Here is a 17,285-nt window from a genome sequence, read left to right as displayed (position 1 = left end):
TAAGAAAACTGCAAGAAAAGACATCTACTAATCTCCTGGCATCAAGGAAAACTTTTCTTTGGAGTTAGAAGTCAAATACACAACACTCCGTCTCCTGAAGGTGTGGTTTTTCCAATTACAGCAGAGGAAATTGGAAACCAAACACTAAGGTGAACATTGCCGAGTGGACCAACTGAAATGTGATTCTTGAACAAGTATAAGGCAGCATCTGCTACACTCAGTGCACCACAAGTGAGTTTTGGAGTAGAGGCATGGGAAGAGTCACCATGAGAAAATGACCTCTTTTACCCTAAAAAGCTCTTGTTTTCTGCTACAATTAGCAGGGTGTGTTTTTTCCTACCCCCTTGCAAAATTGTGCAGCTGAGGTGCACCCAAAACTCAGGGCTGAATCTCTATCTGGTATAAATCCTTCTCAGTTTAGTGGAGCTATGAGCACACAGCCCAGCCCAGATCCTCGGCCAGAGGATATGATGAGCTCTCTCTGAACAGGTAGAGCAGCCAAGGAGGAGTCAAGCACTGCCTGTCTGTGACATGACTCAGCGGGGCATTCAGGGAAAGGACACATCCTCTAGGGAGTGCAGAGCTTCAGAGGCAGAAAGAAAGGCCTTCAGAGACCGCAGCCTGCTTTGGTCAGGGAAATTGCTTTTTGTGTATGACTCGCCAGGCTTTTGTGTTTGATTAACAGATGATGCTCTGAGGCAGTGTCTGGAAATAGACTCAGGCATAGCACTGGGACTCTCCCGAGCTGCTGAGGGAGCACATCCATTGCTTTAGAGGCATTCAGCGGCATAGGGCAGCCCAGCGTAGAGATGCCCTGTCTGGCTTTCAGTGAGACAGGCTGGGTACTTAAAGCAGCCCACACTTGGTTACACGGAGCTCTCTGTGAGCTGATTTATTCCCTTCCTCGGCTGCTGGAGATGAAATAAGAGGAAAGCACTTGGGGCGTATTCATCAAATGCAGAACAGCTACGAATTGCTAATATGGAAATAGGAAGTGCAGTCCTGGGAAGTATCGAGTAAAGATTTCAGCAAAGAGGGAAGTATGCTGGCCAGGACCATCAGAAGAGCAGAGTAAATTCTAATTATTCACATTCAAGAAGGACTGACTTAAGAGTGCCCTTTAATGTGTCCCTACCTGTTAGGTGCAGACAGACTTAAATTCAGCCTACCCATACAATGTTTAAAAGGATCAGGGATGCTGTGAGACCTATTTTAAAAGGCTCTGGCTTTCATACCAGCTTACTGCTGCTCTGCTGCCAACCAGCTCAGAGCCCAGGAAATGTGTACGATTCTGCTTGGACCAGTGTCTGTGGGATGACCAAGGGAACAGACATCTGACCTTACAAAAAAGGTGTATGAACAAACAAACCTGCTTTCAGCCTGAAAAATACAGGGCAAGGAGAGACTCGATTCTGAGCTTGTTCAAGCCATAAAGACACCATCCTGCCAAAAAGATCTGAAAGAAGTGCCCCAAGAGGAATGAATAGCTAATTTTAATTAATGGAGAACACCAGCAGAAGAACAAAGATACGTTAACCGGCTACAAATAAAGTCTGCAAATTGAGAAAGATTTCTCACTGAGCAAGACAGAGCAGAGAGAATTTGAAGGGATAAACACATAGGTATTTTTTTAAGAAATTTGATAATTCTCTTGAAAAGGTTCCTATATGCTGCCTGTGGGCAGGTGACTGCATTTACTAAGGAGCGCCAGTTCTTTGTCAGATAAAATATCACCACTTCAGTGATTCAGTTTGGAACACATCCTAAAATATTTGCAATTTATGCAGGGGAGACACAATAAAAAAAGAGGGTTCCTGCCAAGCAGTAACCGAACCTGCCAGGATGACCTAAATCTGTTGCCAAGTCAGATTTACCCTTCAAATTCAAACATGAGAGCTGCATCTGTAACTTACTCTGCTTGCACTTCCTCTGCTGCTGAGCCTGCAAGGGAAGGTCACATCTTCAGGACAGCAATTGATGCTCTTTCATGAAAGGCAGCTTAGTTTTAGTACCTGTAAGTTCAAAATGCTAAAGAATTCACTAATAATTCTGCCTTGCATCTGAAGGGTTAAGTGATTAAACTGAAGTATTTACACAGTCTTGGTAAATGAGAACAGTTTTGTGCTCTAAATATTCAGAATAGGAAGTACATAAAGAGGAAACAAATAAGCAAGTGAGCATAATGGCTGTCTCTCACAAACCTAAATCCCTGAAAGAATTTTCCAGGTAGACATCACAGAGATAGAGACTAGATTTATTAAAGGTAGAAGAAAAGAGACTAAGGGGTTTTTTGCTTTGATTTTTTGGGGGGTGTTGTTTGGTTTGGTTTTTTTTTTTAATACAACAGTCCTGTATTTATACTAATTCAACTAATCCAGGAAACAGTTTACAAGTTCACATCAATAATTTTAAGAGCAACTTTATAATCTCATACAAGCCTGCGCTGTGACTTGCACTGAACGCGCTGACTTAAACAGTCTTCATGTTAAAGAAATAATTGCTTCATACAGCAGATCAGTCCCAGCGGGGTGCATGCGACTGCTCAGTTTTCTCAGTGTATTTTCTTCAGTTGCCACTTTGCTTCACTTGAGAAAAAGATGTGGGAGTATATTTGAGAAGGGAGCTACTCTACTTTGTCTTACGGTCACTTCAAACACTAATTATAGAATTTTACAGTTAAGATAGGCCAACATATGTCCTACAGTAAGTCATATGTTCTTGCAAACTCATATTTCTGAGCATTAATTTCTATGTATGGATAATAGGAAGTTTTTGGAGTTCAGTGTTAGCTGACTTTCTCCTTATTTTAGCAATCAGTTCAGAAGGAGACTTAAACATTTCCACAGCTCTAAGCATTTAAACTCTATTTGTATTACACAATTATATCTTTTGTTAATTATCGAACTGCCCTGCTACTCAATATAACGGTTTAAGCAGAAGCGTTAAGTGTCCTGCCAAGTAGAGGCCTGAAAAGGAGCACATGACAGCCGTTATCCTTGTTAGATCTTGGTCGAGCCATGAGAACAGAATGCTTTGCAAGGCATTAATTTCTCGTCGAAGTCTGATTGAATCACGCAATGCGACTGTGAGCTTGTACCATGCTTTCCTAGAAGGCCCCTGGAATTTCTCCAGCCTACTTCACTGTCCAGGTTGAGGGCTGACAGTCAGTCTCTCTTAACCACCCCTATCTCAAGAGAGAAAAAGAGACAGGAAAGACAAACCAACACCCAAAGCAACCCCCTTTCCGAACAATCAAAATCAACAAACCGGCCCTAGGAAACAAAAGCAAATGCAATCTCCCCTTTCTAAGCACTGCAGTGGGTCCTCCTCTTCAGATGGAAGGCTACAATATACCAACAGTGTCGGAAGCAGAGCTTCTGAGTGTCCACCTCTCTCCTCCTGGTTCTGAGAGACAAGGTGCTGCCCTACAACTAGCCATGTTTCCTACCATGAACAGGTACCATGCGTGGGTGGCAGGGAGGGGACTCATTGGGTATAGGGAACAGGGTTCAAGTCTCTGTAACAGGCAGACAGGTACGTGAGACTTTTTTCAAGATAAGTTATCTTGGTACATTTCTTTTTTCTCTACATCAGCTCCTGATGTCCCCTGGAACTTCTGGAAATAAAGTAAACTCACTTATCTAAAGCATCCTGTCAGACATTAAAGGATACCGTCACATACTAAATATACCCCAGGCACAGATGGGAAGACAATTGCTATAGTTACCTCAGTACCGAAAATATCTATAAACAAAAATAAGGCCACAGAAACAAACTGAGGTAATAAATAAGTAAAGGTCCTAGAGACTTTTCCCTGACTCAATTTATTGAAAAAGCTTCAGGATCCTCCTAAAGGGGACTGTGGAGTCAGAACAAAGAAGCTCATACACATTTTTGAAGCAACAAGTTCTTTTTCATAAACTGCCTGAAGCAGCTAAAATAATGATCTTGCATAATGAGAAAGGAACAATTACAAACTTCTAGTCCCACAGGGAGCCTATTGTCTCATTAAGGTGTTCTGGAATTTCTATGACATTTAGAAACAAACTGGACAGGTTTCCCACTTGCTTAAAGTGGGAATAGGCCTTCTATCTATTAAAGCAACAGCACAAAAAATACCTCTTCCCATAGCAATTTCAGTGCCAGTTTTCTGTTTTATTAACTAAGAACTTTGTGAGAATTATTTGTTTGATTGAGGCTGTTAATTTTTTTTAAAGGATTAACAGACAGATTATTAGAGTGTTTTAAAGAGTAACACAGACCCCTCTGAAATCTTTATGTCTAGTTAGCAAAAAGGAAACAATTCCATGCATCTCCAGAGTGTAAGACCTATCAACCAATGGGAAAAGTCTTTCCTTTCCAATTCCAGCTATACATGCTCTTCCCTTGCAAGGAACAACAGGCTGCACGAGGCCCTCTCCCCTGTGACACAGCCATCAGCATCCCGTCTTTCAGGCCAGCCAGCCCCGTCTCCCTCCTACATACAGTCCCCCCCGGATCACACACAGACCTTTATCAGTTATTGGCCAACTTGGCTGTTCTTCCTGCATCTCTGCAGGAAACTTGTTTTATTTAACTACCTAGGCAATGGATCTGGTTTCTCCTTGTTCTCCTGGTAGCTAACCAGGACTCATCCTTCCTTTGGCTTCTCTCAGAGAAGGTCCACAAGCAGCCACAGCAGAGGACCAGTCAAAAGCTGCTCGTTGAGCATCTGTGATAAAGGAGACGAAGCCGGCAGCTCCTTACAGGAACAGCCCCACACAGAGGTTGGGCACTAGTGAAGAAGACTATGTGAGAGTTGGTAGAGCACTAACAGTGCTCCAGGATGAGAAGGAAGAAATAACAGAGGTTAGAAAGAGGAAGAGAGAAAGAAATAAGAGAAATTTAGCAAGGACATTTTGTCATAATAAGGAGAAGGAATTAATTTTCTTTAGATACGTTCATACGTGCAGGGATTGCTTTTGGGTGTTCTGCTAATTCTGTATGCCCAGCCTGGGTCTGTATAGTGTCAGCTGGGCAAATGGTCTTACAGCTAAAGCTGAGCCTTTGATTCCTGTAGAATATACAGTCCCTCTGAATGTGTGGCCTCATGTTGCTTTAACAGTCCTAAATTCCACATGAAAAGATTTAATACTAAAGAACAATAAAGTCAGCCATAACACTCTAGGTTGTACGGTGCCGAAGCATAATACGATTATAAATTCCATTCATTTACTGAAGTATTCCAAGAGGACCATTTACTGCAAGTAGGATTATCGTTAGCTAAAAATACTTTGTACAGGGAACTCATGAATTTATTCCTTTGATTACAGCCTTCTTTTATATGAGAACCTGAAAGAGGGTCTAAGGGCATAGAATTAGGGATAAGGTGTTTGGGGCTGCCCACCAGACCTCAGTAGACAACAGAATGTTAATTTAGCATAAATAAGGCATAACAGGAAAACAGAAGAGGTACTCCAATTTGAAAGGCTGAGATCTGCTTATGTTTTCAGGTCGTAAAATCTGTCTTATGGAAAAGGACTGCACAATTTCAAATGTAAACACACTTCCCTGTCAGTACCTTAATATTTTGCACAAGCTTAAATATTTTCCAAAGGAGAGAGATTTTTCTAAAAATAGTTCAAGGAACCAGTAACAGAAAACGTTGACTTTTTATTTCACTCTGCAGCCTGGTATTCCATTGAATTCATCCTACTGTTGCTTTGCCCATGCAACACAACGCCTCCTTACTAAAGATCCAAACTATGACATGCAGCAGCCACCACTGACTCAAATTCTGTATTTGTGTATTTTCCTCAGGGTTGGCATGATAATGCTTTCCATTGCTTTCAATCCCTCTACAACAAAGCAGAAAAAAAAAAAAAAGTCTTTCACAGAGAAAGCATCACACACACTCACACACGGTATTCGCGGCAGTACTCCAAGAGGGACGTTTACTGCAAGAAGGATTACAGTTACCTACAAATACCTTGTGCAGGGAGTTGATTTATTTATTCCTTTCATTACAGCCTTCTTTTACATAGAATTACAAGGTACATAAGTTCAGGAATGCAATGCTTGGGACAACACTTGTTCCTTGATCTCTGACAACCAATTACGGGGTTTGGAAGGGGTTTTTGGGTAGAGTTTAATGACAGAACATTTTTATTTCTCCAAAAGCTCCTGCCAACATTCACATCACCATTTTGATGGGAAAACAGATGCACTTCCTCCCATCACAATCCCTCGCATAGAGAACTTGATATTGAATCAAACTGCAGGGTCTGGCTCGTTTCAGAAACCAAGATGCATCAGACTGCCTCAGTTACTTGGTGACAGGAAAGTAAGAAAAGTTCCAACTTACCACCCCACCTCCTGCCGAGTGAACCAGCACAGACATGCCTTCTCTTAGGTTAGCAACTTCAAAGAGCATCATGTAGGCAGTTACAAAGTTCATGGGAAATGCAGCAGCTTCAGAAAAACTCATGTCATCTGGGATCTTGTAGACAAATTCTACTGGGGTACATACTACTTCAGCCCATGCATTGTAGTTAACAAAAGCCATGACTCTGTCTCCAATCTACAAACAAGGAAGAAAACAACATTGAGGATACAGCTGGAATTGAGAGTGTAGAGCGCAACTTGCATGACCTGCCGACCTGCGACTCTCCTGTTCAAGCTGTGGGTCACTGACTGACTGTGAAGATAATGGTGCTCCGCATCTTCGGCAAAATAGCAGTTAAGCTGTTCAGCCTTAGGCTTTTACCATTTTTTAATTGTATTTATTTTAAAAGTTGAATTTAACAAAAACTTCGAAACAAAGTTAAAGCCACCCACTGCTTCTTTGATGGAACAGTCTTCCATCATCACTAATACAGAACATCTTTTGCTAGCAGAGGTTCTAAATAATAAACAGGGCTGTAAACAATGAAAACATTCTTACTAATAACCTGGAAATTTGCTTACAGAAAAAGAAAAAAAAAAGGAAAAAAGATTACAATTATATTGATGATATGCATGGAACAATCAAAATTACACCTAAAATAATTTTCACTTTGCTTTCTCAGTCTTCACACTAATTTAGAGCTACTTTTCCTCTCTGTAGACTGAGAAGGGGAGGCCTTGTACTCTGGTAGATAGAGCACATGAAAGGGTTCAGAAACCATTCATTTAGAAGATAACACCATCTGTATCCACTCTCTATTTTTATTATCTTAATAACTGATTCTACCAATACATTTCCATGATTGCCATGTCTACAGCCATGTGTCAGAGCAGAATTTGATCCTGCAATTTCAAATAAACCACCTTAAACATCAAAAATATACCTCTGGATTCTGAGGCACTACTAAGCCTACAAAGTGAATTTGACAGATTTAAAGGAGCAATGAAATATTCTCTTTGAATGCCACATTTCTCTACTCAGTTTCTTTGGAAAATATACAGTAGTGAAAGTGTATTTCACTATGGAGAAATAAAGATTTTATGTTAATATTAGATACAGTCGGTTGCTCCCAGGAACCCTTCAGAGGTCCAGGCACATCAAATTCATACGTTTGTATAATGGCCTTCATTGCAGCTTCAGGTTTTTAAAATGGAGATAGTGACTCCCCACAGATGGACAGGAATAATAACAAGGCAACTGGAGCTCTGAGGCTCCTGCAGGGCTACAACCAGACCTGGAAAGCAACACTTGCGTAAAATTAGAAATTGGTCTGCCGGGGCTACTAGGGACAGCCACAGCACGCAAACGTTTGGCCAATATATATTAAAACCTTCACAGGCACGACTCTTACAAACTCTCGATAACGGTGTGTCACCAGCAGCCCCTACACATCTTTTACCTTGACTTAGACGTCTTCACCTTTCTATAATAAACCAACAAAAAACACATCCTTAATCATGAAAGGAGCTCTTCAATGGAGCCACAATATCAGTAATAAGGCAGGCATAGCATCAACCTTCAGGACTTCACGTTTTAACTAAAACTAACAGCAGCTGTCCCTCTAAAATACCTTTGCTTATTCAATATTCACTATCTTACATTCTACTAATACCCACTAATGCTTTATAAATACTACAGGTTGTTCTTTGACTATTTCAAATATATTCCCCAGCAATGGAGTAAAGCACAACACTTTTGCCTTCAGGCAGATGTTTATGCACAAGCACATTTTGGTCTCCCAAGTACTTGTCATCACTTTGTCTTTGGGATATTGCGGGTTTGCTAAAAGCTAAGGTGCTGCTGACAGTTCTGAAGGTTTTGTCTCTTTCAGAATGAGGATGCTGAAACAGAACTGTCATTCCAAATTCACCGAAATGCCTCCTCCTTTTGAAAAACACGTTCAAACTAACAATGCCTCACTGGTAACCACTCTGTGGTTGCTGTTAGAGAAGCGCCTAAAATCTGAAGCCTGCTATGGTTAAATAGTGAAGATGTTAATGTCCTATATCCTTGCAAACAAATATAAATTATTACCATAAAGAATACAGAGAAGTCCCTCTTGATGATTCCCAAGGGATTTCTTGGTAATAATAAATACCGTATTTTACCGCAAACACTATACAGAGCCTAGTCATCATGTCAGATTAGGCCTGAGCTCCTGCGAATCGTCCCCACAACTAGACAGACCAGGCCTGATACATTTGAGCTCAGTAGAAATCAGCTTTTTCTTTTAATAGGAGAAGGAATAGGCCATTATTCCATAAATTCCATAATACACCATTATTCCATAAAAAAGGCTTCCTTTCAATGTAAAGTATGTTCTTACACATTGCTATCAAAACAGACTGCCATTCTATGCCGTCGTTTGTCATACGATAATGCAATCACAGCAAGTAAAGACAATAAATGGCTGGCAATATCTCAGGTATAGTATCTCAAGTAGTGCAGACTAAGGGCCAGTAAGACACATTTTTCCAGAGCATGAAAGGCCCACGACTTTAACATGACTTGAACTGGAAAAGATTTACAAAGGGAAAGAAGGTCAGGAGATGTAGGGTGCAATCTTTGCCACTCCTGCCACTGCTATGGACAGCAGTAACAGCATATGTCAAGGAGACAACAAGCATCTGGTGTGCTCCTATTCTGAGCAAGAAATCCATGAACAAACATTCTTGCATCTTCCCCATGGTACATCCTTCTGTTGATGGGTTTCCTACCTGTGCACAGCAGTTATTCTGAGTGTCGACCCTCCTTCTAGATCACTCAAGCACTACCATGGCTATGCAGATTATATGCAATAAATAAAATAACCACCGCTTGTTTCAATTTCAGGGAGTACCCAAAGCACAAACTTGTTGTACAGTCAGAACAAAGATGTAACTTTCAAAGAGACTCAGTATATTCAGCCAGGTGCAATGTTATTCAAACAAGCACCATACGCTGTAGCTTCATGATGCCCTTCAAATATAACAAGAACTTTTAAACTGCTAATGCTGATCTAGAGCAGAGGCTTTCTATACTCCTTTCACAGGATATTTTTCAATATGGAGCATAACTATAAAACGCAGGTATTAGAGCAGAACAACTGAAGCAGTAGAGTTTTTCAAACAGCAAAGTTACTGTTCAGTTATTGTTTGTCACAAAAAACATTGGAAGATTATGACTTGTTTCAAGGCAGAGATGGGGCAGGAGGGAGAAAGTAGAGAAACGTCCCAAGAAGAGCTCACCACTGAGACCCTACTAGAAACTAAATTGGCCGCTTACCTTCACTCAACTGAGCAATTTTACAGCTCTTCTAAAAGAGCAAAAATTTTATCTTTAAATAAAAATATTTTAGGTAATTGCTTTCTTAAGATCAAGATACAATAAGAATTCAGAAAATGCAATTACTTGATGACATGACTGACTCAGCAAATAGCTAAGATAGGATTGATGTGCATTAACTCAGTTTTAATTTCAAAATTTTTCTATCTACTTAGGAAATAAAGTGCAAGATTGGAGGGAATATAGATGTTTAACATCAATAACAGAATAGGAGGTAGGACAGAATCTGTTTATATGTAATAAGAGACACCAAAGAGTACATAATGCCAATCAGTTATGAAAGCTTTATTATATACATTTCCTATCTGGCATTTACCACTATTCTGTTAGGTGAAACAGATCCTTTTCCTGAGTGATAAGAGTAAGTCATATACCCAGAATCAGGGTCCCAACTTTACCTGCGTCTCATGAAAGCACATGATTGTAAGAAGCAACACTTATTGTACATGGGGGTCTTGTTAACTCAGGATCAAAAGCTGGAACTAGAATCAGCAGCGCACGGGCTTCCAGGAACAGAGCAATGATGATGGCAAACGCGGCCAAGAAAAGAAACTTAACAAGTTAACTCAATTTCTTTTACTTTCTTAAAGCACATCAGTCATGCTGTCCAGTTCCTTTTTAGCCATCAGGATATGCACATGGCACAAGTGACTTTTCAGGAAGGATTTGAAGGAGATGACAGTGATGGCTTTAGAAACTAATTCAAGAGGTCATTCTCACGCTTGGGACACAGCAAGGAAAAATTGCCCTTTCAAATCTCAACAGAGTGGTGAAGGGTGCTGTCGCTGGCAGACCAGAAGGTATTAGGGACAACATACTCAGTGAACTGGTGATTATTCAGTCTTGCTCTGAAAATAAAATATTACCTCAAATCCTTTCACACTGTCTCCAAGAGCTTCTACAATTCCAGAGCATTCAAACCCAGGAACAAGTGGCGTCTTAGGAGGGTTGTCGATATTCCCCTGTCGCACCATCAAATCAATAAAGTTCAAACCACTGTAAAACACAGGAAAAAAAAAAAATCAACACCATTACCATAGATCAAAGCCGAGGAGGAAAACTTGACCTGAGTGATGAGAAAGCCAGGAAACTTCAGGGCAGCATTAAAAAGCTGGGCTCCACAGCATAAAAGGGACCCAGCAGACACATTCTTCATGTGTGGAACAGATCGACTTGACACTGTGCTGTACAGGCCCTGGGCAGAAGAGTAAGGCATGCAAGGCAACCACATCTGTCATCGGCCCCAAAGCTCACAAGACTGTTTAGGGTCACATGTAGAAATTCACAAGGGGCATTTAAAAATTCAGTACAGTGAAACATTATGATTTCTATGAATGCATTACTAGCTGGCAAGTAAACCCAGCTCAATTTAAGAAAAAAAAACCCAAACCTCACACATCAGAGGTGTTTTGGGCCAAGAGCAACTTGATGTAACTGTCCCAACCTCTGAAGTGACTCCAGGAATGACTCTTGTGTTCATCCCAGGCAGGAGTCCAAACTTGAGCATGAATCTATTAAGTATCAGATAGGCTGCTGTTTTAAAACTGTTCCTCCTAGATCACTTTTGTACAGTTTTGCAAAGGTTCTTTAGGTCTTTGGAGTCCTCAGGGTTGCTGCTCAGAAGAAATACAGGTCTTCCCCTGTAGTCTCAGTTTTGCATAAGTCTTGGAGCATCTTTGCTTTGTCTTTTATATGCTATCTGATGTTATTAAGTAAAATTTTTTGTTTTTCTAGGCAGCCACAAAAAAAAAACCAAAAAGGTACCGTTCTATGCGCGTATACTGATGACTGGCACAAATGCCATACATAGTTAAAACTTCTAAAACTCCTAACTAGCTGAAATTTGTTTGAGCATTAATCCATTGTTCCAAAACACAGCCCTGTATTTATTGTTAGCTGAAATTGCTGCAAACTAACTCCCCCGACTATGAAGCTATGCACACAGCCAGTCCCACTCATGCATAGGATACCAGCAACTGCTTGGATATATAAAACTACTGATATGCATAAGTATTTGTAAGATGGAGCTTTAGTCAGGTACTAATCAAGACACAAACAGACTGAACAGACCCAACGAACAAAAAGACAGAGTAGACACAGAGCATAAGCATGAAGACAAGAAAGCATTCATGAGATGTAGGTCACTGGCAGGGGGGGGTGGAGGGAGAGAAATTCCACCAAATGTAAATATTTGTAAATGTGGTGGAGGGTTTAAGACCAACCTGAACCCACAACTTTTAGCTCTGTAAAAGCAAGGTTATAGATTATTTTTTAAAAAAATGACTTTGACAATCTAGCTTGACAAACTCAGGAGGAAAATGAAAAATAATTAAACAATAAACAAAAACCCAACATGCTTATACACAAAGCTCATAACATTAACCATATGGAAGGCTAGAAGGAGTTTGGCACAATTAAGTTGGGAGCTTTGAAATAATTTTGGAAAGGCCACTGCTTACCCAGTGGCTAAGACCACCTCCTGCCTCGCCACTGTAATGTTGGTAATGAAAGAGAAACTCCAAATAACAAAATCCCTGCAAGGCAGTCATCATTTGGGGGGGAAACCACCACAAAACCAAAAACCCTACAACATACATGGTGGCAACCAGTGTCTGTGTACATTAACTTCAGTGATGTTCTTCTGAACATCTTTCCACGCTATAAGCATTTAAAAAAAAAAAAAACAAACCTTTTTCTACATTGCTGCAAGAAAGGGCAGCTGGAGGCAGACCTGTGATGCAGAATCCTGAGTAGGAACACGCACCGTGACATCATAACAAGTAGGCAACAAGCAGACAGATGGATATGGCAAAGACCATAGCTATTTGATAATGACATATGATTACAAATACTTTACTGCAGCTCTTTTTAGAAACATTCATTTTTGCAAAATAACTTGTCAGACAATTTTTGAAAGGGCACATATTCAGTTTTGCATCTAACGACATAATACTAGCAATTCAGTTCTGTTCTAGTTCTACTTCTCTTTCGTCTGTCTTTATCCTCAATAAAAGGCAGCAATATTAAATAAAACAGAGAGCTCATCTCTATTACAATGAACTTCCAAGACTTGACAGTAGAACAGGTGTGATAAGGAGAGAAAAAACACTACACAAGGTAAGTAAAATACCTAAATCACATGGTTTTATCATTTTAATTACAGGCTGGAACATAGAGTGTTGATCAGCATTTCTAATCATTTCTATTCGCTTTCCAGAGAGTTTCTTCTTCATTCACTTCACCTTTAATCTCCTATATGTCTATGTGTTGTCACATCCCTGTTACTCTCATACATGCATGTTTCCATTCTTCGCCACTTTCAAATGAGGACAGAAATAAGTTGTTTTATTTTACCTGCCAAATTTGAACAAGCCTTACCAACACCAACAGACCTGAAAGCACAATTACGTAGTATAGTAAAACCAGCAATTGTTTTTTTTTTTTCCTTTGAATAACCTAGAGGGCCCAAAGATGAATGTCTAGTTCAGTAACTACCTCCAAGATACCCAACTTTATTGAGTCCTTCATTGAGATCCAACAGCAGACACAGGAAAAGGGAAGTTTGGCTGCACAGAGTATCACAAGAAAACATGTCTCATGAAGAGTGATGCTTTTAGAGAATAAGCACAACTTATTTCTTTTATCAGTACAATCCAACATAGCCTGTTCTGCTGTGTAGCCAGAGAAAGTGACTCCTGAACTTTAAGTAAGGGCATATGCAGAGGAAGAAGTGTCAATGCAAAGTGACCCAGTGACAAAAAGTGGTTTCTCGCAGTTGTGTGTTTTCAGTCAAGAGCTGGATGCAAATGAAGACAGGAAAGGATATGAATGTCCAAGATCGATACATTGACAGAGGGGTTCTGCAAGAACCTGTCTGTGAAAGAGCAGGGATACTAGCCTGAACTACACAGACTGAATTACCTATGCATCTCTGGACGCAGACTTTATCAAACGTGAAAGTAGCTTTGAATCTGACTTTCTACGTCTGCAATGCTCTGCATTAACACCAGTTTTGAGGATCTTGAATATTACTTTCCATATTTGTCATTTAGTTTTGCTGCACTTTTTTTTAAGTGTCAAAAATCCTGCAGATAGAAAGCTGTAGTCTAGACTTCTTTCTCCATCAGACCAGAAACAGTCAACTTGGTTCTCCTTGCTCTGTCCCGTGCACTTGAGGATGCTCAATGCCTTCCATTGCAAAATACCATATCATGCACACCATCCTTCACACTTTGGTTTGCAGAGGTGCTGTCTTTGTTTTTTCACTGTAAAACTCCACAGAAATTAATTACTGATGTTAATGAAATACAACAGAGCAAATAAGAAGACGTTCTTAAAACCCTTCCTCTTACCCCTGGCCAGCAAATTGCACGACAATCTTAAAAAAAAAAAAAAAAGTGGAAATATTTAAAAGTATCAATCTCATGCTTTTTAACCAGAAACACTCGTACTGTATGAACAAGACTGCCTTTAAAAACAAAACTGATACACTATCCGCTATATACTTAGGATTTATTTTATTTGCTACCAGTTTTTTTAAAGTGCTGTTATCTCCCAGTCACAGAGTCAGAGGGGTCACTTCTGCCTCATTCCTCATGACGCACATGTATAGTGGCACAAGGAAGAAATAATTACAACAGAGAAAAGAAAAATAAAGGGAGGTAATTACAGGACACCATTCCTTCTTCACACATCCTATCTGAAATACCGCTTCGGTTTGTTCTAGCTGCTTGTCTAATCTTTTAAACAGTGTGTATACTGGTGTTCTGCGCACTGCAAATTACACTACAAACAAATACAGCAATTTCAACTGTTCCGTCATTATCAATCAAAAATTATTTCAGGAAATATGCAGCAGCTGTGACTCAGCTTGGACATCGATGGCTGTTCCATTTCTTAGTCACTGAATGAGGCTAACACATGACTCATCTCAGCTGACACATTTTCAATTGGATCATTGATATTCCAGACCTTCAAAAGAATTATTCATCTGGCTTAGTGCTAATAGCAACATATCCTCCATCTCCTCCATTTATAGTACCATACTACAAAATGTATACACATGATTTAACTGGTGTATACATATGATTCAACTGGTTTCATCCCCTAGTGAATGCAGAAAGCACATAGAACTTGCACTTTTTACTGATATATACTATTTACCATGCATGCACACATTCTTCTTAAAATAAAGATTATTTTTCTCCACAAGTTGATGGAGAAAAAAAACATCTATAATGATGGTCAACTGCAAAACTGATTCAACTAAAAACATTATTTGTCATCAATATGTCTTACTAAAGCAGCCCATCAGCCCATCTTTGATGTGTTCTGCACCATGTGCATTAATGTGCATACTCCACCAGCCAAAGCTGACAGGCATTTTTCTCACTCAGTCTCCCAGACTAGACCGCAAGTCCATCATCATCCTGATCAATCTTCTGTATTTACAGACTCAGGTCAAGAAGATCGGCAAATTGATTTTGCCTTGTTTGGAAGCACACTTTGGTGACCTGATCACATTTCAGCCCTATGCCATTTCCAGCGAGGAATAACAAGCAGATAGGCTCCCCTGGCAGGAGGGGAAACTTCTAAAACACATGGTATTGTGCAACCTGATAGTAACTGTGAAGCAGTTGAGCGGGTCTACTGATGTCAAACAGCAAGCGTGCACCTCGCACAGCTCACTAGTGATTATGCAGCCCTTTAAAGCAACTGTAGTTGTAGCAGAGCTAAACATTTCTATTTTACAGCCAAGTGTTCTTTTGTAGGTAGCTTTCTATTTGTGACACACATGTATCTACTGCTTTGATGAAAGTGGAATTCATCTAGGTACTGGAGAGTGCTGTAAAGCCCTCAGGCATTTAACGGAATATGTCCGCGTACTCAGAACATTTTAAGTTTTGCATGTTAACTTTTGTTAACTCAATGGCTGAAATAAATCACTCAGAAAACAACGCAGCCTATTCCCAAATGGAATTACAGCCCTGCTTGACAGCAAAATGCGCTACCCAGCAGCTAGTATGCTACTATTATTTCTTATATTCACCCACCATGGAATTTCTTGCATTTCACATTGTGACTAGTAGAGAAAAAAAATTAAAAATGAGAATGCAAAAAATCTCAGCCCTTCATTTATTAGTCCTCATTCAGATTGATGTAGATCACCATTTTCCATGAGCAACACCTTAGGGTGGGGTGGGGAGGGGAAATATTTCCATAGGTCACAAAGCTTATGGTCCCCATAAGCACAGGATGGAAAGCCCAGTGTTCGAACAGGCCAAAACATTCAGGTGCACTAACCTACCGGGATGTTCCAAGACCTGAGGCACAACATTGGATACATCATTCAAAACAAGCTCACTGCCCTGTACTAGGATAATCTTTAATGCAAGTTAAACAACTTGGCCTTCACCTTGGAATTTATCTTCGGGAAGCACCATGTTTTCACATAGCAGAAGAGGACAACAAAAGATAAATCCCCGCCTAGGCAAAATTAAATTGATCCTTGATACACATCAAGTTGTGTAACGAGCTCCTCGTGCTGCTCCTGTCACTTAAAAAAACAATCCTATTTTCACGAAGGAACACGTGCACCTAGAAACAGCTATCTAGGAAGAACAGTCTCCTCCAATTGTCGGGGGGGGGGGGAGGAGGGGGGAACAACCCCGAGCCTTCTAGGAAAGCTGGTTTGAGGATGCCACCAGCTTGCCAGCCGCTCGCCAGCCGGGCACGGGGACGGAGCTCCGGGGGTCACCCCCAGCTCCAGCCGCGCCGCCACAGCGGCCCCGGAGGAGAATTCTGGTGAGTGAAGTAAGTGATTCCCAGGGGAGACTTATCAGCCCGTCCGGGGAAAGAAAGGCACAGGTGCCACGCACATTTCTGACAGAAAACAACAAATCCCTCAACACAGTTGGCCAGTTCCCCCTCACCCCCCCCCCCCCCCCCCATTTCTCCCTGCTGGTACTGTGAAAAAAAAAGAATAAAATAAAAATCAACGCTAATTCTCCCCCCCTTCCCGGCACAGCGGCTGCTGACAGCACACAGGACCCCCCTCCGGCGTCCCTCCCGTGCCCGCCCTGTCCCGAGTGGCGCCGGGGCTCCCCTCGGCGAGAGAGAGTCCCCACAACCGCCGCCCCCCCCTCCCCTCACTCACCTCCCCCCCCCCCCCCCCCGCCGAGGCCGCCCGCTGCCCGGTGAAGAGCCCCCCGGCCCCCGCCCGCCCCCCGCGGCCGCCCCAGAGGGAAGGGGAAGGGCGAGAGGCGATACTGGACCAGGCTTTGACGCGGATCTTCAGCTCCCCCTCCTGCGGCTCCGGCATGGCTTTCTTGGAAACGCGGAGCTTGTTGAGCCCCCCGAAGGCGGACAGCACCACGGCTCTCATCTCCTTGGCGTCCCCGGCCCGCAGGCTGCCGGCGGCGCTGCCCTCGGCGCCTTCCTTGCCGCCCTCCTTCTCGATCATCTGCTCCGTCTCCTCCGCTCGCTGCGCTCCCTCCTTGGCCATGGCGGGGCTGTTGAGGCGCCGCGGGCTCCCGCC

General features: G+C 41.6%; 1 protein-coding gene across 1 annotated transcript in view; it reads right to left on the bottom strand.

The window, feature by feature from the left end:
- The window catches only part of VAT1L (vesicle amine transport 1 like), a gene marked incomplete at its 3' end in the record, with an annotated part of 60,420 nt that extends 43,135 nt beyond the window's left edge, over nucleotides 1-17,285 (bottom strand). Inside the window, exons 1-3 of the mRNA XM_082489144.1 lie at nucleotides 17,023-17,285; nucleotides 10,615-10,744; nucleotides 6,344-6,559 (exon numbers count right to left, since the gene is read on the bottom strand). Of these exons, the coding sequence (XP_082345270.1) occupies nucleotides 6,344-6,559; nucleotides 10,615-10,744; nucleotides 17,023-17,252 (576 nt within the window). The 5' untranslated portion in view covers nucleotides 17,253-17,285. The remainder of the gene's footprint in view (nucleotides 1-6,343; nucleotides 6,560-10,614; nucleotides 10,745-17,022) is intronic.

Source organism: Vanellus vanellus (genome assembly GCF_965231255.1).
Source record: "Vanellus vanellus genome assembly, chromosome: 12".
Lineage (NCBI taxonomy): Eukaryota > Metazoa > Chordata > Aves > Charadriiformes > Charadriidae > Vanellus > Vanellus vanellus.
Note: the sequence above shows the minus strand (reverse complement) of the source record. Positions and strands in the feature narration are given on the sequence as shown.